The sequence below is a fragment of the Balaenoptera ricei genome, chromosome 9, assembly GCF_028023285.1.
Source record: "Balaenoptera ricei isolate mBalRic1 chromosome 9, mBalRic1.hap2, whole genome shotgun sequence".
Taxonomy (NCBI): Eukaryota; Metazoa; Chordata; class Mammalia; order Artiodactyla; family Balaenopteridae; genus Balaenoptera; species Balaenoptera ricei.
The window spans coordinates 56,737,806-56,757,718 of NC_082647.1; the positions used below are offsets into that span (position 1 = coordinate 56,737,806).

At 38.4% G+C, this 19,913-nt stretch overlaps 1 protein-coding gene across 1 annotated transcript; it reads right to left on the reverse strand.

Annotated features, from left to right (window-relative positions):
• Nucleotides 1-1,801: 1,801 nt before the first annotated feature.
• LOC132371507 (lanosterol 14-alpha demethylase) lies at nt 1,802-19,642 on the reverse strand. Its single transcript, XM_059932771.1, has 10 exons — nt 19,310-19,642; nt 16,848-16,946; nt 13,043-13,219; nt 11,695-11,821; nt 9,285-9,459; nt 8,251-8,370; nt 7,642-7,837; nt 6,191-6,286; nt 5,448-5,616; nt 1,802-3,212 (listed from the first exon to the last, which is right to left on the reverse strand). Exons 1-10 carry the CDS (start codon nt 19,481-19,483, stop codon nt 3,034-3,036), a joined length of 1,512 nt encoding a protein of 503 aa, XP_059788754.1. The 5' UTR covers nt 19,484-19,642; the 3' UTR covers nt 1,802-3,033.
• Between the last annotated feature and the right edge of the window lie 271 nt (nt 19,643-19,913).

The window sequence follows — 19,913 nt, forward strand, 5'->3', positions numbered from 1 at the left end:
TTCACCATTTTAACTACACTATATTTGAACCTTCTTCATTTTTAACGAGCCATAGTTCTTGGTGCATGTCTTAGTACGTTCGGGCTGCTATAACAAAATACCATAGCCTGGGTGGCTTATAAAAACAATAGAAATTTATTTCTATTCTATTTATTTCTAGTTCTGGAGGCTAGCAAGTCCAGGATCAAAGCGCCAGCAAATTTGATGTCTGGTGAGAGCCCATTTCCTGATTTTGTAGACTGCCGTCTTCTCACTGTGTCCTCACGTGGCAGAGGGGCAAGGGGGCTTTCCAAGGTCTCTTTTATAAGGGCACTAATCCCATTTGTGAGAGCTCCACCACCATGACCTAATCACCTCCCAAAGGCCCCACTTACAAATACCAACAAATTGGGGATTAGGTTTCAACATACGAATCTGGGGAGACACAGACATTCGGCCTACGGTAGTATGTATCACCTTATTATATATCTCAAATATGTAGCATTTAGAGATTCAGAAAGTTGTCCTAATTTTAGAACTAGCTACTATTGGGATTTTTCTTTCCCTACACTGAGGAAGTTTTTCCATGTGCCTTTTTTATCAACTTTAAGTCTACATATAGTGTTTTTTAGAAGCCAAATGGGTATTTTCATGATTAATCCATATTTGCCCTTTTATATTTAAGGTTACTTGTATCCAAAGGTGTGTCCTCACAAAGCCATGTCCATTAAGATAATACAGAATCTTAAATTTTATTAACCACAATGCAGCAGAATTAAGCAGTATTCCTGCAGTCCAATCCAAATTCAGAGTGAGATGCTTTCACAGAGATAATATAGATCTCAATGTTATTTCTTAACTAGAGTCCTACTGATAACATGGCCATCACTAAAATAGCAAGAAGAGTAGTATTTGATACTTATTTCCAGAGGGTTTTATCTTACCATTAGATATTCTATGATTTACACCAACACAAACAGGCAATCTACACTCTTGGAAATTTCAAATTACCTAAATTTTCCATATTAGCAGCTAGGTTCCAATAAGGAGTTCTAGAAGTTACAAATGTACTCTAAAACAGTTAGTTGAAGAGGGGAGGTTGTGGGTAAAACCTTTTTTAGCTAAACATAGCTTTCCATTCAAGGCAATTCTACTCTTAAGAGAGAATGGAAAAGAGAGCAGATAAACAAGTGCTCTGATCAATCTTATTTCACTCCCATCATTTGACCATCACCGTCCTTATGACATTAGGCCTCTGCAGTCAGACTTGTTAATGCTTCTCAATAATTGGTCTGTGGTTAAAAACTAAATCTTTTTAAGTCTTAAAACTATTCACTAAACATGGACCAGCCTTACCAGAGTTTTAACTTTTTTTTGTGCCATGAACCTCTCTAGCAATCTTGTGAAACTATGGATCCCTTCTCAGAATAATGCTTTTAAAGACATAAAATAAATAGGATTGCAAAGGAAACCAACTATATAGAAATAGTCAAACTTCTTTAAAAAATTTTTGTGATGAGTAAAGAAATAAGATCTAGCAGATCTAATAACTATAATACCATAATGTCAAAGTAGTGATGAAAGTTAAAGATATTTCAAGAGATCTGCAACATCTAAAACGGGATATGAAAAGTATCTGTGATTTCTGTTTGCAAAATCATGAGTACTGCTAATACTAGTAATGGTTTGTTGACTAAATTCATAAGTAAAGAAAATATTAAATTACAGTTTGAAATAAGTACAAATAAAGATGGAACTTCTTTCCCATCCAAGTTCCTAGATTCCTAAATTATACTCATTGAACCACACACTTTACAATTTGTGAATGCAGACTGTACTCTCAAAGATAATTTTAATGTGAAAAACTCAACAACACAGATTTTAGCTTCACAAGTAGAGTTTAACATGAGTCCTCCAGCCTTTTAAACAGAACTGTAATATACATAAGGGAAAGTATGTTTACCCCATCTAGTAATAACAAAGTACGTGGTCAAATTACAGGTATCATATAGTTACGTCTCCAGTTACAATTTGAGTTGATTCTTGAACACAGGCTTCACAGAATTTGACCAGTGATACGCTCCCAAGACCCCTGCTTCGTATTACCCTTATCTTAAAGCCAGATTCCCCGATCTCAGATTTTCTATTTAAAAAGAAAAAAATAAAAAGCTTGTTAACCTAAACTAACAGAACTAGTAACAAACATCCCTAATTAGATTCTGGAGAGGAAGCAGGAACCACCTTGAGCCAAAGAACAAAATTTATCCCTCAAGGACTTTATTTTGGACTTCCACACAGATGCAACTATGTGGAACCAGATACAAATTTATCAAACAGATAAATATGTAATATTTAGTAATTAGATCAAGTTACACAAGCAGTCTTTCATATTAATTATTTTTTAGGAAAAACAATTAGTCATTGTCATAGATCTCAATTTCCTACAGACAGTACTTCCAGTTATTTCAAATATATTTTCCTACAGTATAGCTCCATCATTGCTAAATATCATCATACCAAAACAATAGGATTCTCTTTTATCCAAGGCTTTAAAGGTGAGTTTATTCCCTACCCACCCATCCTCACACATACATACATTGCCCAACAAATGAATAATCTAAGGCTTCCAAGTATTTCACTGGACTTTTATACTTGCAGATCTATTACAAGAGTTGAATACTCTGAACTTACTTGCCAAGAGCTATGTATGCTCTTAAAATTAATACCTGGAAATTGTGTTACTTAGAATCTGCCAATTACCAAAGATCCCCCCCAAACTAATGAGCCTGATTTCCTTAAAGGAAAGGAAACCAACTATATAGAAATTTATAGTTTTCCTTTATCCATCATAAAACTATTAGGAAATTTCTGAAATGCCATTGGATTTGATAGAACCATTCAGTTAAAATATAAAAACCGTAAGTTAAGCTGGCTGTCTTTTAAAATTACACACTCAAAAAAAAGTACACTGGGAGTTGTTTCATAAACTTCATTCTCTTCAATGCTTTTGCAGTTTACACTGATGTTTCACATTTTAGTTCCTTGCTGTCTTTTTCATTTTGATCTTCGTTTGTATCGGATAACTGGGTTTTCAGGGGTGTGAATCATTGTTGTATAATTTACAGTGGGAAAATATCCATCAGTGAGATCAAATTCATATAAACGAAGCATAGTGGACCAAATTGTCTTGATTTGAACATAAGCAAAATTCTCCCCAATACAACGATGACGCCCTGTAAAAGAAAATGTTTCGATAATAGTCGGTTGAAATTCTTTCTCACGTCTTTGAGCCTAGAGTGATAAAATTTGTTTATACAGTTAAGGTGAACAGCAGATATACAGATATTATAGTAAAAAGATGACATATTCTTGTCACAAGAATGTAAATAACTAATAAAAATCCCAAGAGATTTTTAATGTCTGTTATTAGGGGAAACAGCATATGGGTAATTACACAATCATTTTTCCAATTGTTTTTTTGAAACCTAACATCTATCTAGGTTAAAAATAAGTAAGGTTTGAAACATACAATGATAATCTAGTTTGGAAATATTCTAGAATATTCTTAACTTCTGTCCCAAGAGAGCCATAATCAAAAGTTAATATGAACCTTCCAATCAAAATTTTAAATGCCATTACAAATGATAATGGAAGAAAAAGAAATTTAATAAACTGAAAAATAGCAACACATCAAAATTTAAAAGGTCATATCATATACGTGTAAAAACTGACAAGCTGATTATAAAATGAATACAGAAATGCAAAGGACTGGGATATCCAAAGCGATCCTTAATGAGACGAACCAAGTTGGAGGATTTAAACTGACTTCAAATCTGACTTCAATACTAAGGTTATGGCAACTGTGATAATGTGGTTTGCAATAAGAAATCGTATTTATTTAGTCTTCCATCTTGGCACAGAGCTCCTCAAACCTGTGGAATTTCTTAAGTGAAAAGAGCAATAAAGGTCAAAGAGGAAAAGAGCCTTTTGTTATTCATAACAAGCCCCTTTCAACCACACTTGAGTTTGCTAATGAGGTGACTAGACTGCCAGGGGAACCAATCACGTGATTAGAGGGTTGGAACTTTCAGCAATACCCCCCCAACTTCCAGAAGAGAGAGGGTCTGGAGGTTGAATTAATCACCAATGACCAGTGATTTAATCAATCGTGCCCTATGTAATGAAGCCTCCACAAAATCCCTACAGAAGTACAGGGAAGGGACAGGACAGGGGACAGTGTTCAGAGAGCTTCGAGGATAGTAAACATGTGGAGGTGCTGGGAGGGTGGCATACCCACAGAGGGCTTGGCAGCCGTGTACCCCTTCCTGCTACTTTGCTCTATGCTTCTCTTCAATCACGCTATTCCTGAGTTGTATACTTTTATAGTAAACCAGTAATCTAGTAAATAAACTTTTCTAAGTTCTGTAAGCCATTCTAACAAATTATGGAACCCCAAGGAAGGGATCTAGAGAACCTCGAATTTATAGCCAGTTGGTCAGAAAAACAGGTGACAACCTGGACTTACAATTGGCATCTAAAGTGGTGAGGGACAGTCTTTTGGGACTGAGCCGTTAACCAATGGGGTCTGCACTAACCCCAGATAAAAGCCAGATAATTGTCAGTTTAGAAATGGGGCAGAATTTGGGCTGGAGAACTATTGCCCCTTCCAACTACTTGAACAATCTATGACTCTTTTATTGATATTTATATCATATACCGTTATTGAATTTCTTTACTAAATAGTTATTAAGATCTGAAGTTCCCAAAGGACTTTATACTTTCATTTTTGTATGGAAAAGGTGTGACCAATGACAAAAATGTCATGTCACTTAAATGATCTCTTTGGAAAAACAAATAATTCATAGAATATAGTTTAATCTGTACAAAGTACCAATGAATGGAGAAATTATTGGAGGAACGAGTCTGCCTGTGTTATTTTAGGATCTTAATTGAAATGCAGAGGTTTGCATACCTATGCACAACCTGTCCAAATTTAAAGACCATCTTATCATCAGGATATATAGGCAGAGAACCAGAAAGTTCACTAACAATCCAGAAAAGCTTCCGTGCCATTGCTCTTTTCTGAAATGCCGATTGTCTCATCATACTTAGCCTGAAATAATTGCCCAAATGGTGTGCTAACTCCAATGGTTCTTTAAAACAGAATTCACAAAGAGCTTTAAATGCTGTGATAAGGGAAAACAGGGTGGACTATAAAGATCGGAACTGATAAAACTAGATGGGTTAGAAGGTGATACAACATTACAAGGATTCACAGAACTACTTCCTTTAGTACAAATGAAATATTTTTTCCAACCTGAAAAGATTACACTCCTACAGATGTTTGCAGGAATGTCCCTATGAGGAAAGGGAAAGATATTTGTAAATAAAATTCACATGGATTATTCTGACAGGCACAAATATGTTATCAGAACAAACATTTCAAGTGTCAAATGTAATCATCTTACCAGCTCCAAATGGCACATAAGCAAACTTCTCTCCTGATGCTGGATTGTCCTGTAAGTAGCGATCAGGATTAAAGTCCAGACGTTCTACCCATGAGTCTTTAAGTCTTTGGTTGACAGTGGGAGAAACACACACCTGATGTCCTGGAGGAATGGTATACCCTGCCACAGTCTACAAATGAAAGCAACACATTTCACTAGATAATTTAAAAATATTCTAACAAATAATCAGACCATTGAGTAATAAAGCATTAATATACATGAAATATACATATATTTTTAAACTGGCTACATGATAGGCCAGTTAAAAATTATTTTAACTCAAGATGATTTCCAAATAACACACATTGGGCTGGAAGTATATACACAAATTTTAAAAAGTGATAATGCCTTGGGCAATAGGGGTGGGATTTCAAGGAACCTTTCACAATCCAATTTACACACTTCCACACTGTTACAATTTTTTACAACAATACATATGTTATTTTAAAAACCAAGAAAAAAATATACTTCCATTTAAAAAAACCCTAATTGTTATATTAAAATGTCGGGAGAACAGATGAGCATGTATACTGTCTGCAACTATGTAAAAACATTTATACATTTAAAATATGTAAAACTGAAAATTATGTAGAAGTGATTATTCTACTTTTTTAATTTAAAAAATTCTCTTTGATATTATGATATTTCTTTTTTATAAATAACAGTTGGGGGCACAGAGGAAAAGATCTAGCCAGGAGACTCACCTGAGGAGTTTTGGCCATTCTCATCATGGTCATTATAGGAGGTCGAAGTCTTAATGTTTCTTTTATGCAGCGATCAAGAAAATTTAGATCCTTGAGCTAAAGAGAGAAAAAATTTCCCGAGTTTTCCAAATATTTAACATACTTCAACAGGATACAAACAAGTTCAGGGTAACTGGGAATATCTTGTTTTATTACTGTCCCTGGTCAGTAAAGAAAAAGAAGGCAAGATAACAGATCACTCTGAAGAATGGCATGGTAAGGACCTTCAAAAATTCACTCATCTAAAAAATGAAAACATTAGCAAAAATCATCAATGTCAGCTTTTTCGAAACCTATACACAAATGTTTAGAGCAGTGTTATTCACAGTAGCCAGAGGGTGGAAACAACCCAAATGTCGATCAACTGATGAAGAGATAAATAAATGTGGTACAGCCATACGATGGAATATTACTTGGCAATAAAACAGACTGAAGAACTGATACATGCTACAACATGGATTAACCTTGAAAACATGCTAAGTGAAAGAAGCCAGTCACAAAAGACCACATATTGTATGATTCCATTCATATGAAATGTCCAGAATAGGCAAATCCATAGAGACAAAAAGTAGATTAGTGGTTGCCAGGGGCAGGGGAAATGAAGCATGACTGCTAATGGGTACCGGCTCTCTTTTGGAAGTGATGTAAATGCTCTAAAATGAAATTGTGATGATGGTTTCACAATTCTGAATATACTTTAAAAACCAGTGAATTATATACTTTAAGTGGGTAGATTTTATAGTATGTGAACTATAGTATGTGAACACTTTAAAAGTTACTAAAATCAGGAATGAAAGAAGAGACATCACTATTGACCTAATAGAAATAAAAAGGATGCTAAGAGAATACTTTAACAATTGTATGCCAACAAATTAGGCAACTTAGATGAAATAGACAAATTCCTCAAAAGACACAAACTGCCAAAACTGACTTAAAAAGAAACAGAACATATGAATAGACCTGTAACAAGTGAAGACATTGAACTGGTAATCAAAAAACTTTCCACAAAGAAAGCACAGAGGTAGATGGCTTCACTGGTGAATTCTACCAGACATGTAAGAAAGAAATAACACCAATCCTTCACAAAGTCTTCCAAAAAGTAAAAGAGGAGGGAATGCTTCCAAACTCATTCTCTGAGACCAGTAATACTCTGATACCAAAACCCGTCAAAGACATAACAATAAAACTACAGACCACTATCCTTTATGAATATAGATGCAAAAATCCTCAAAAGAATACTAGTAAACTGGATCCAACATTAGGACATTTCAGGGAAGGCTATGGGGAATTTTTTAAAAATAAAGAATCTAATCAATTTAATCTCTAGTATATAGAAAATCCCAAATTGTCCCCTTTAAAAATTAGCCACACATAGTGTCAGAGGCAGCAATGAAACTGAAAATCCAACAAACCTGGTCATAAGTTAAGGGAGGCAGATTCTCTCCACAGACTGTTTTCTGTTCTAAGTAACATTTTTCTTGAAGTGTTTTGTCTCTGGCCAAAAAGAAGCCCATCCAGGCGCTGGTAGTTGAGGATGTATGCTGCCCTGCCAAGAGCAGTCCAATAAGCATGCCTGCTACTTCATCATCTGTCAAAGGATGCCCATCCCTAAAGAATGGACCACATACACAAATTTAACATTTGGCAGACACATTTCATGTCTCAACCTCTATATAAAGGGTCAAAATGAATTAATTTTTCTCTTGCATTTGCCCATCACAAGTCAGAATTTTTTTTTTTTTTCCTTTAGGGAAAAGAGGCAGACCAATAGAAAATATGATACTGGTTACAAAAGACTTCATTGAGGCTTACTAGCAAGCTTTTCACCATGCACAGTACTGGGATTCCAGTAAGGCACAGGATCCCAGTAATTTATGTCTCATCCATTTAAAAAATTCAAAGGTCATAGCTACTAATTTTGCCAGCATTATTACTTTTTAAATGTACATATTATTTAACTATGTTTTAATGTGTAAAAACTTTCCTGCTTCAGTTTAATATGTGACCTGAAGAGCTCTTACTTGTAAGTAGAATCTAGTAAAGTTTGGAGAATGTCATCAATTTTTTCTCCTGATTCTCTGCGTTTCTGGATTGCCTTATAGAAAATATTCTTGATCTCTCGATGAGCTCTGTCCCTGCGTCTGTAATTCAAACATGAAAATGACTTTAAAAAACAAGGTAATACTTTCAGGCATCAAACTGAGAAAACTCAGAACCAAGAGAAAAAAAAGAAGCCATGAAAATCTTATATTGTTAGGGATTTCTAAGGTCCTTAAGGGCAGGAAATGTGTTTTAACATACATATCCCTGATTCTTAACACACTACCTGTGTTCTAACTGAAGGTCTAAAATAAGACTCAAATGATTATTCCTTTATAACCATTTTCCAGTTTAAGAGAAAGCAGAATACTCTTTTACATTAACATGAAATTCCAATTTTAACCAAATGAATTCTTGAAGCAGACAGAGTCACTCTGGTTCTTCTACAGGATTTAGCATTAGAATAAATCCCCATTTTTCACCTGAACAGAAATGAATCAACAAAGGCACAGAGATACTACTAATATGCAAGACACTAAGCTACACATCAGGTCCTATGAGCAATGTTTCTCTGTATCATAGATGATCCCTACTCTTAAGGAGATAACAGAGCTGTCAAGGAGACAAAGAGAAAATTAAAGAAAGGTACTAATACTTCAAATCAAACTTCACAATATACTACAAATTAGTCAAATACTTTCAAACAAGTGCTTAGAAGGGCTGTATCACTTTTAGGTAGAGTTGAGAAACCCTCCTGAGTACAAGGAATATGTGAGATAAGTAGGTTTTAAAATATTGGAACAGATAGACAACAAATTACCTTTCTAATTAACTGAAACTTACCTTAAATAAGCTCACTGTGTAAAGAAATATCGAATGCTTACAGAAGAATGCAGGCTCATAATCTCCCCCAATTTGTTGGTTTTATATTTAATTTTTATCTTTGTTAATACAAAGCAAACCAACACTACAGTAATTACAGTGAAATGACCAAGTATCGTTTCTTTATCCATACCTGAAACTAGGCAAAGGGAGCCAGCCTGGCAAGAGCCAGGCTGCGTGGCTAAAACCTCCATCCAAATCTGCATACAGTTGTGCCACCTTCTCATTGAGTTGACTTCTGATTTCCTTTCCATGTAAACAATGGCTAGCTGTTAAAATTATGAGCTCAGAAAGAGCTTCAAACAAATCTAGAGGGAAAAAGATCATTCCCATTACTTTTGCCAAAAATTCTTTTGAAATGTTCTGTTTTCTTAGAGATATAAAAGTACTGTGAAGGAAATAAGAATAAAAACTTAACTCAGGAACCAACAAGATCCTATTCATACCATCAGAAAAAGCCTATAGGGGCTTCCCTGGTGGCGCAGTGGTTGAGAGTCTGCCTGCCAATGCAGGGGACACGGGTTCGAGCCCTGGTCTGGGAAGATCCCACATGCCGTGGAGCAACTAGGCCCGTGAGCCACAATTACTGAGCCTGCGCGTCTGGAGCCTGTGCTCCGCAACAAGAGAGGCCGCGACAGTGAGAGGCCCGCGCACCGCGATGAAGAGTGGCCCCCACTTGCCGCAACTAGAGAAAGCCCTCGCACAGAAACGAAGACCCAACACAGCCATAAATAAATAAATAAATAAACTAAAAAAAAAAAAAAAAAAAAAGCCTATAAATATGTGGCTACAACAAAGAGAGGCAAGAAACCAAATGATGGGAGGCACCCCACCTCTTTGGACAGCCAAAATAGATGCCACAAAGGTATCTAAAACCTCACTCATACACATGAGCCCTTCATCTTGAAAAGAAAAAATGAAGATAAAAATGAATGTGGTTATCTGAGTTCCAGATCACAGTATAATAAAGGCAGTAAAAAGGTTATTTAGTGCATATGGGGACAATAATAAGGTGCTTTCCAAGGAATAGCAGTCCAAAGACTGAAGAATGGATTATTCCCCAGGTCAAAAGTGGGAAAAAAACTGAAAAGTGGGAACTCAAAGGTCAGAAAACAACTGAAGTCTTGACCATACATAAAAGAAAACTGTAACCACCAACTTGTATATCCAAACATTAGAGACAGATGCATCAGGCAAGCACATCTGGGTGACACTTTAAAAGTCATAACAATTACCCAATCAATATCCTGTTCTTTAATTCCATGTTCACCAAACGAACTTCCAGTTATCATTTGGCTTTCCAATTAGATTGCCAAAAAAGAGAAGTTCAGCAAATATTCTGGGGTTCTTGGTGCCATAATTATATCTCACTTGTATTTATTCAGTTGGCATTCTAGTTCATGCAGCAGCTTCTTATAGAATAGGAAATATGTCCCATGAACTTTAGGTATATTAAATAAAACCAGGTTCTGGACCTTTTATAGAAGCTGAAGACCAGACCCAGAATGTGGTGACCTACACAGAGGTCTTACTGCCCTGTAGGCAGATGTTGCTTCCTGCTGTGAGTATGACAATTGTCTCTGAAGGCGACACTGCAGTCCAATATAAAAACTGGATTCAGAGAATCCAAAGAATTTTAAGTTACATTCAATATACTCCCTATATAATGTGAGGAAGCATACATTTTTTAAAGATTTCTATTGGGAACAGCTAAAATCACACTTTGGGTGGTGCAGTAAGCTTATGTATTTAAATTTACTTTTTTCTTGGAATAAGTCATTCCCATACAATATGAGAAAAATAATGTAATACATATATAATTAAGTCATTTAGACTTCTACTTGCCCATTGGGAGTTCAAAATTTTTTATTTTATTTATTATCTTAAAATGACCTTGAATGTAAGTTTTACATTCAGTTTATTTCAAAATTCAATTATGAATCATTTTTATATTATTCACATAAATGAGCTAAATAATACACACATTAATTAACCCATTTTAAGGTTTTGCTAAATGAGCAGCAATACAGTAAGTCCCCTACATACGAACAACTTCTGTTCCGAGGGTGTATTCGTTAGTCCAATTTGTTCGTAAGTCCAACAAAATTAGCCTAGGTACCCAACTAACACAATCCGCTATATAGTACTGTACTGTAATAGGTTTATAATACTTTTAACACAAATTATACATAAAAAACAAACACAAAAAATAAAGAAAACATTTTTAATCTTACAGTAGCGTACCTTGAAAAGTATAGTAGTACAGTACAACAGCTGGCATACGGCGCACAATCGCATCTTTGAAAGTTCACAACTTGAAGGTTCGTATGTAGGGGACTTACTGTAATCACTTCCTCTCGGGTCTTTTAACTCCACGGTAATCATAACATGTTCATTTCATTAAATCTAAGATGGTTTTACATATGGTGTAGTTTGCTTTTTACACACACACACACACACACACACACACACACTCTTAAGATTTCTAGTCACAGAAAAGTAGACATATTAGGACAAATGCAAAACCAAAACATTTTACTTACTTTTTTCTCCACTTTCTCCCCAACTTTGAAAGTACTCCTTTGTTTCTTTTTCAATTATAGAAACATGCTGTCTAAAGTGGGCTATGTTAAGACCACTTTTTAACATTTTCTTCTGTTCCAAGAAAACCTTCAAAATATTAAGGGTATATAAGAATTAAAACACAATTTTGTTTTATCATAAGATTCATTTGGGTTATTATAACTCTTTAACACTCAAAGAAAACAATCTTCTGAAGAATTGAAAATAAAAATAATTTTCTTAACTACACACCAGATATGGGAAATTTAAAGCATCTATGCATATATCTGAAGTAACACGTAGAAGACACTTGCTACGCAGGCCCAAAACAAATGATAAATTAGGAATCCCACTTCCTGCCTTCCTTTCTATACATACACGCTTTCCCCACTCCTGACTCCACGGCTCACTAGTCCTATTCTGTTATATTCTAGTCTTCCAACCCAACCCAGATGCCAACACAATCTCCCAAAAGTCCATTATGCTTTGCTAATATTTTTATCCTCCTTCACATATTCTCCCATCTATTCCCAAATACCATTCCTCACTTACGCTACCTTTCAAAAGTTTAATTAGAATGTAATACAGTCAGAATAAATTCACACTAAGACAAAGAATGGTTTTAGCCCTTTGGGGCAGTTCTATTTTAAGAATCTGATTAGCTGTGTGGAAAATGAATAGATACATCCAACCAGAGAGATTGCCCAAGGCTCTTGCTTTTGGTCTTGAGGAGAGCTATTCATTCGCCCACACTTCCTCAATCCCCAGAAGCAACACTCAATGCCAATTCTTACCTGCTATACTAGGGTATTGGGTAATGCATGGTACGTTCCCGGGCAGAGCCCACACCAAGTAATTGGGCTAATTATCTGATTTGCATTTTACATCAAATTGCAGCACTTTAATATTTGACTCTGGGGGAGGAAAGAAATCACACAAACTTCTAAAGCCAACAATCTCTAGCTCAAAAGAGCTCTTATGCTAAAATTTCAGGTGGGAGTAGGAAGGTAGGAGGCCCTCCTGATGAAATAATGGGATTTTTCTTCTTACTCGCTCAAATCAAATCCTAATACGCTAAGTTCTCATTGATTCTATTTCTTTGTACAGGAAGCCCTTTAAAATTGCTAAGTCCATGCCAGCAACTATAAGACAAAATACCCATTCTTCATCAGCTACCCATGGTTTTCCTTCTTTTAACTGTCTCATGATTCTTCAGATTTTTGAGTCAAAGAATAAATTGCTTCTCTACTTTAGATATATAATTTACACTACTAGCTATAAATATTATAGTACAGATTTGTCTTTCTTCAAGATAACAGTGTCACCTACTGGATTAGGCACATCATAGGCAACTCCCTTCCCAAACACAGGTGTTGTCAGACGACTGTAGACATCTTCTGCATTCAAGTCTTCATTTTTACTATTAAAAAGCAGTGCAGCAGCGTCACTCCCCAGAAGGTAGGTAAACGTCTTGCCCACCATGGTAAAACTAAATACAGGTCCATACTAAAGTGAGAAAAGTACCCATAGTGATGTTACCAAAAAATCCGCAGTCTCAAATAACAAAATAATACATTGCTGAAAATTAAAACATTCATAAACCTTAATACAATTCTTCCCCCAGTCTCTGTCCAAATTATATTCATTCAGTTGCAAATAAAATATAAATAAAACTTTCTACTCTTTTTTCACTATTTATGTTGAAAATATTTTCTATCTTTTACAGAGACATCATATGTTAACTGTTCTTTCACTATTGTTGATCTGTCCATTTTTTACTTACTATAGATAATTATATAATATCTCTGAAAATATAGACTTTTTCCCCTTTGGTTAAAGATAAATTTACAGGAGTAGCCAAAGGATATGACCTTTCCTACAGTACTTGCTATATGAAGACACCAGAAGTTTATTTAGTTATCAGTGTTACCACTATCTCACCAACACTGAATGATTTCATTTTTAATTTTTTGTTAATCAAGTTATGTGTTAAATGCTTCGCTTTGCAGTTTTCTGATTACTATTGCAGACTGTAGGCACTGGGGATACAATCATGAACAAAAATACTGTCTGTGACTCATGAAACTTAGTCTATTGAAAAAGATACAACTTGATCAAATAATCACATTAACAAATGTAAAACTGCAAATGTGAGAAGTACTACACAACAGAAAGCAACTCTGCGATGAGAGAATGATCAAAGGAAGACTAAAAAGAGAAAAAGACACCTGAGCTGAGACCTGAAGGATGGTAGCAGTTAGCCTGATGGCTGAGCATGCACAAAGGTCCTAAAGGTGAGAGAAAGAGAGGGAAAGGATGAGATGAGGGCAGAGTCTGGTAGGGCCGAGACCATACAGAGCCTCGTAAGCCATATTCAGGAAGTTTTATCCTTGCAAGCAATGAAATGTGATGGAAGATTTTAAACTGCATGGGAAAGAGACTAATCTGTGCATATTTTACAAGAAAGATCCCTCTGGCTCCTGTATGGAGAGGAGAGAGGGACAGGAGCTAAAGGAAAGCCAGAGGACCAGTGAGCCTATTACAGGAACCTGATGATGAATACCTGGGACAAGGTAATGGAGGAGCAGTGGAGATCAGAAGCAGATGGATACAGAATTATTTTGAAGAGAGAATCTGCAGACTTGGCAATGGATTGATGGATGGAGAAGTATCAAGAATGACTCCTAGGCCTCTGGTACATTGCAAAACTGGGAGAACAATGGTGAGAGAAGCAAACAGGACAACCAGGATTGGAGAGAGAAAGATCAAGGGTCAGACTTTAAGAATGCTGGATTTCAGGTGCCTTTGGTCAACTAAGAAAGAATCATGTGGAAGTTGGATATCCAGGTCTGAAGATCAGAGAAGAGACCTGAACCAGAGACATTAATTTGGGTGTTATCTATATCTGGCTAATAACTGAAGCTGCAGGTAGAGACAAGATCATCTAGGAAAGAATAAAGGCCAAGGACCAAACCTCAGTGAACCCCAACAGTAAATGGCCAGGCATGAGCCCACAAATGAGTTAGAGAAGAAGTAGTCATAGAAGTAGAAGAAAAAATGAGAGAAGCCACATTTAAGGAGGGAGTGGTCATCCCTGACAAATAGAGCTGAGAAGTCAAGTTCATTGGATTAGGACATGGAGCTCATTAGTGAAGGGGCTAAAAGACAGACTAGAGTGGACTAAAAAGTAAGTAAGTAGGACGTGTGGAAATAGGGACTAAGTACAGACAACTCGCTGCAGGGGGAGGGACATGAGAGGAGACTGAGTGGCTAAGAGAAGCTTTGGTCTTTTTAAATGGGTGACCTTTGAGAACTTTCCAGAGAAAATGGGAAAGATCTAGTTGAGAGAGAAGTCAACTATAGAGAGAAGAAATAATAGAAGAAGGTTCCTGTGACAAAAGAGGGATGGAGAGTTTAATCTCCTATAGAAGGCAAAATAGTGTAATAAAATCAAGGTGACAGCATATAGTGGGCTAGAGCACAAGATTCTGGAGTCAGACTGCCTAGGTTCAAATCCCAGCTCCTCCACATATTAGCTGTGACCTTGGTCCTACAGTCAGACAAATTAACATTGCTGTGCTTCAGTTTCCCTCACCTATAAAATGGGAATAATAATAATAATGCCTACTTCACAGAACTGTTGTCAAGATTAAGTATATATATATATTTTTTTGCTATATGTACCAGATATATACATATATATATATCTCATGTCATCATATATTATATATACATAAAAGAAAACAGTGCATTGGCCATTGTAAATATAATGTAAGTGGTTTCTATTATTAGTAGTAGTATCAACATCATCATTAAAAGCACAGACTTGGATATCAGACCATGTATTAATCCTGGCTTGGTCACTAGCTAGCAGTGAGCCCAAGAACAAATTAAATAACCGGTTTCTCAGTTTTGTCATCTATAAAATGGATATACCTGAAAGTATTTTTGTGGAGCTTCAGTGAGATAATATATATAAAGCACTAAGTACTACACAAAGTTAAGTGTTTTAGAATTATTAATGTAATTGGAAGAAAAGAGAATACTATTTTATATATATATTGCTATAAGTAGATTTGTATGTTTGAAATTGGGAACATGAGGGAGTTCCCACTGGATGGTTTTTAATCTCTCTTTACAGAGGAGACAAAGTCATCTGCTTTAATAGAGAGAGGTAGGAAGATTTAGAAGTTTCAAAAAGTGAAGGTTTGAATAGTCATTGTGCTGAGTGGGAAAGTAAGCCAACCACAGAAAGATAATAGGACTGCTGAGCAGTGTTCAAAGTTCATTCAAGGTAGGCAATCACGAAATTAGAAGGACCTAATCTGGTACAAGGAAGGAAAAATGACTATTAGGCTCCCTCCAAGGTTGGATTTTTACCAGGTAAAGCACAACGAACAGCCAGGGGCAAGGAAATTTAAGGTACTGGCGAGAGTGTAACTGAAATGATAAACCATGGTCCCAAAGTGTAAAAAGAAGGAACATAAAGAAGGCTGCTGGAGCAGGAGAAAGTAAGTGGAACAGTGGACTGGACCATCTAATGAGGTCAAAGAATGGTTATAATGGAAGGAGTTGGACAGGCTAACCAGGAGAAGTAGTTGTGGTCTGAGAATAGGGTGTCTAAATTAATACTGTGGAGGTAAAACAGGTAAGAGTGACAACAAGTCCAAAGCGGCACTGTGGAGCAAATGGCTGAACTGGTACGAGAAAGCTCATCGGGGAGGAGAGGGGCAAAGGTTTAAGGGGCCACAGTGCTGTGTGGGTCACCCAAGTGGAAGTGAAGTCACAGAAGACATGTAGAGCAGGTTAGAAAATTCCACAGACGCATGGTTAAGAAAAAGAAGGGTCAATCAGTATCAATTTTAACTATGATCAGTGAATACAAAATTGAGGCCAGTGGTTTTTAAACCATAGTTGCCAGAACTAGATTTCCTCAGAGATCATCCCAGGATATGGAAGAACATAAAAGGGTCTCCAAGGCCCCTCCAGCTCTTAAACCAGAGCAGCTCCAATTTTATCAGTTTCCAATACTGGGAATAAGCGTAAGATTACACGTTTTTTTTAATGTTCTGCCGTTTAAAAGAAAATTGGAAAAGCACTCATTTCTTTTCCTCTAATGATTTGGAAGACTTACCTTCTCGTATGCATTTTCTAGGAATTCAACTGGACTTTTCCCAAATGCTATAGCATGTCCAAGGAATGGAACTGGAGAGAAAATGTAGGGTGGACTTTTCTACAAGAGAAAACAAAACAAAACAAAACCTTCCAGTTTACATTTCCTATTACAAAACATTGTTTAGTTTCATGACTAAAAAAAAAAAAAAGAAACTTGTCCTTAATATTAAAAAGTTACCAAAAGATGAAGCACCAAAAGTAACTTAACAACAAACAAACTGCAAATACCTTAGGAGAATAGCCATAGTAAAAAGAACAGAAACTCAAAACCTAGTATAAGATAAACGACTAGACAAACACCAAGGCGTTGCAATTATAAATGCTGAACACTTTCTTAGAATATGCCCACTATTATTAGTGGCTCTAGGCAACTATCCTGATCATTAGTAGAAAAACCCAGAAAAGTCAAACTATGGTTTCTTCACCACTTATTTCTACTACCACTCACAATTTTAGTCCCAAAATCTTGACTAAAGAAGGTAGGGAAAAAGACAAAGTAACGTGAGGGAAAGAAGGGAAATGTTTAAGAAGCTACACTGATCAGTAAACAGAACACATTTCATGCTTCTCTCAACAAATGATCTAGATCCATTGATTCCACACAGAGAGTAGATCAGTTCTAGCAGGAACATTTTAGCACACACTATAAAAGGTACTTCAGATGCCCCAAAATGAGACCTGCAGATTACAACATCAAGCCTCCTGGAAATCAAACGTGGAATGATAAAAAAGGATAATACTCCTCATATCTTTCGTGGTCTCAAATAGTAAGGAGCTCTACAAACTCACTCTTTGGACAATAGTAGCAACAATCTTAAAACGCTAAAGTTACCTTTGTCTTTCCAAAGACAAATACCAGGTCCTCAGAAATACCACGTCCTCAAAAATACCACATGTAGGAAAAAAAAACCACTGCCTCATGCCTGTTATGGTTCAAACAAAAATAATTTTTAGGGCTTCCCTGGTGGCGCAGTGGTTGAGAATCTGCCTGCTAATGCAGGGGACACGGGTTCGAGCCCTGGTCTGGGAAGATCCCACATGCCGTGGAGCAACTAGGCCCGTGAGCCACAACTACTGAGCCTGCGCGTCTGGAGCCTGTGCTCCGCAACAAGAGAGGCCGCAATAATGAGAGGCCCGCGCCCCGCGATGAAGAGTGGCCCCCGCTTGCCACAACTAGAGGAAGCCCTCGCACAGAAACGAAGACCCAACACAGCCAAAAAAAATAAATAAATAAATAATTTTTTTAAAAGGTGCTAATAATTAAAAAAAAAAATGAAACTTACAACCTTTAAAAATAATAATAATTTTTAAAACTACTTGGTCAATAGTTTGTATATTCCATTGTCAGTAAAAGGGTCGTTTTAAAAGCTACTTGGGGTCTTCCCTGGTGGCACAGTGGTTAAAAATCTGCCTGCCAATGCAGGGGACACGGGTTCGAGCCCTGGTCCAGGAAGATCCCACGTGCCGCGGAGCAACTAAGCCCGTGAGCCACAACTACTGAGCCTGCGCGTCTGGAGCCTGTGCTCCGCAATGGGAAAGGCCACGACAGTGAGGCCCGCGCACCGCGATGAAGAGTGGGGCCCCCCCTCGCCGCAACTGGAGAAAGCCCTCGCACAGAAACAAAGACCCAACACAGCCAAAAGTAAATATAAATAAAGAAAAAGACTGGAGAATAAATGTACCTTTAAAAAAAAAAAAGCCACTTGGTTTGTCTGGCTAAGGATGCTTCCATCAAATATATTAGAGAAGCACGAAGCTAGTGGTCAGTAAAGCCACTAAGTTAGAGGATCTGGTATTTTATTAGCATCATAGGAAGGTCCCTACAACACTCCAGTTACTCTCACTCTACCAAACTGAACGTATCTCCTTTCATACTGATGTAAATCGCCATTAGGGGTAATGACACAGCCCACAGGACACTGAACCACACAAGGGTAGCCACCAGGATGACGGCCAGCAGGGCCGAAGCTGCCAAAACCATCACCACCAGGGCCCCCACCAGGCCCGAAACACCCCCTGCGGCGGCCAGCAAGGCCAACCGGACGCTCAGCGCCACAGCCAGGGCCACAGCCACCGGATTCGGCCGTGGCCATTAGGGCCACCAGTGCCTTGGCCAACACTGCCAGCACTACGACCACAATCGAGGCAAGCACGACCCCAGCCAGGACCAGACACGCGGCCACCACCAAAAACGCGACCGACATCGGGGTGCCCAGCAGCAAGCCCAGCAAGGTCAAGGCAGTCGCGACCGCCAGCGCCACCAGCATCAGTGCCGCTGCCACCCTCCCCCACCCCCACCCCACCCCCAGCCCGCCCGCCGCCACTGCCCAGCCCAGCACCACCGCGGTCCCAGCCCCCCGCTAGCCCTTCGGTCGCCCTAGTCGCAGCGTCCTCCTCCAGAACCCCTGGGGGTGCACGTACCGCCCCAGCCGGCAGTGTGGCCAGGTGGCCGACGGCGAGGCGGAGCAGGTAGACCAGGCTGAGCGTGAAGGCGCAGGCAATGAGTAGCATGGATAGGAGGTTGCCGCCTGTTACTTGCTCCATAGCCTGCCCCAGCACCGACCTGCCCGCTTGCAGTAAGCCCAGCATCACCATCCCGGCCGCCACCCCCACGTCAGTTCACCGGAGACGCTGGAGGCCGAGGTCGCCCCGGCTCCTCCGAATCGACGGAGGGAGAAAAGCCGGCACAGGTGTCGGGCGACGGCCCCGGCCCGCAGGTCCCCTACTAAATCCAACCTCACCCCCCTACTCCCGGCTCCCTTGCGCACCACCCTGTGCGTCACAGAACGGGGCGGGGCCTGGATCTGGCCGCGCCCCTTAAAAAGGACCTCCACAACGCCGAGGTCTCCTTAAGCCAGGAGAGAGGACCTGAAGAAGAAGGCGGCACCTAAGGCACGGGTGGTACAGAGACAGAAGAGTACGTAGGCTTAAAAGGAGATCACCCTCTAAGAATCGCGGGCCACCGGAGCATGTGTGTCCTGGGTGCGGGGCGCCAGGACACGGCGCCGCGATGGGACGGGCGGAA

What these genes read in the sequence shown, in the direction of transcription:
- LOC132371507 (XM_059932771.1), bottom strand. Translation starts at nt 19,483, where the DNA reads ATGGTGATGCTGGGCTTACTGCAAGCGGGCAGGTCGGTGCTGGGGCAG. An exon ending in GGGAGAAAGTGGAGAAAAAA is followed by an intron (nt 9,460 to 11,694) that starts GTAAGTAAAATG and finishes TTTTCCCTCTAG; the next exon opens with ATTTGTTTGAAGCTCTTTCT. An exon ending in CTCCCTTAACTTATGACCAG is followed by an intron (nt 6,287 to 7,641) that starts GTTTGTTGGATT and finishes TTCTCTCTTTAG; the next exon opens with CTCAAGGATCTAAATTTTCT.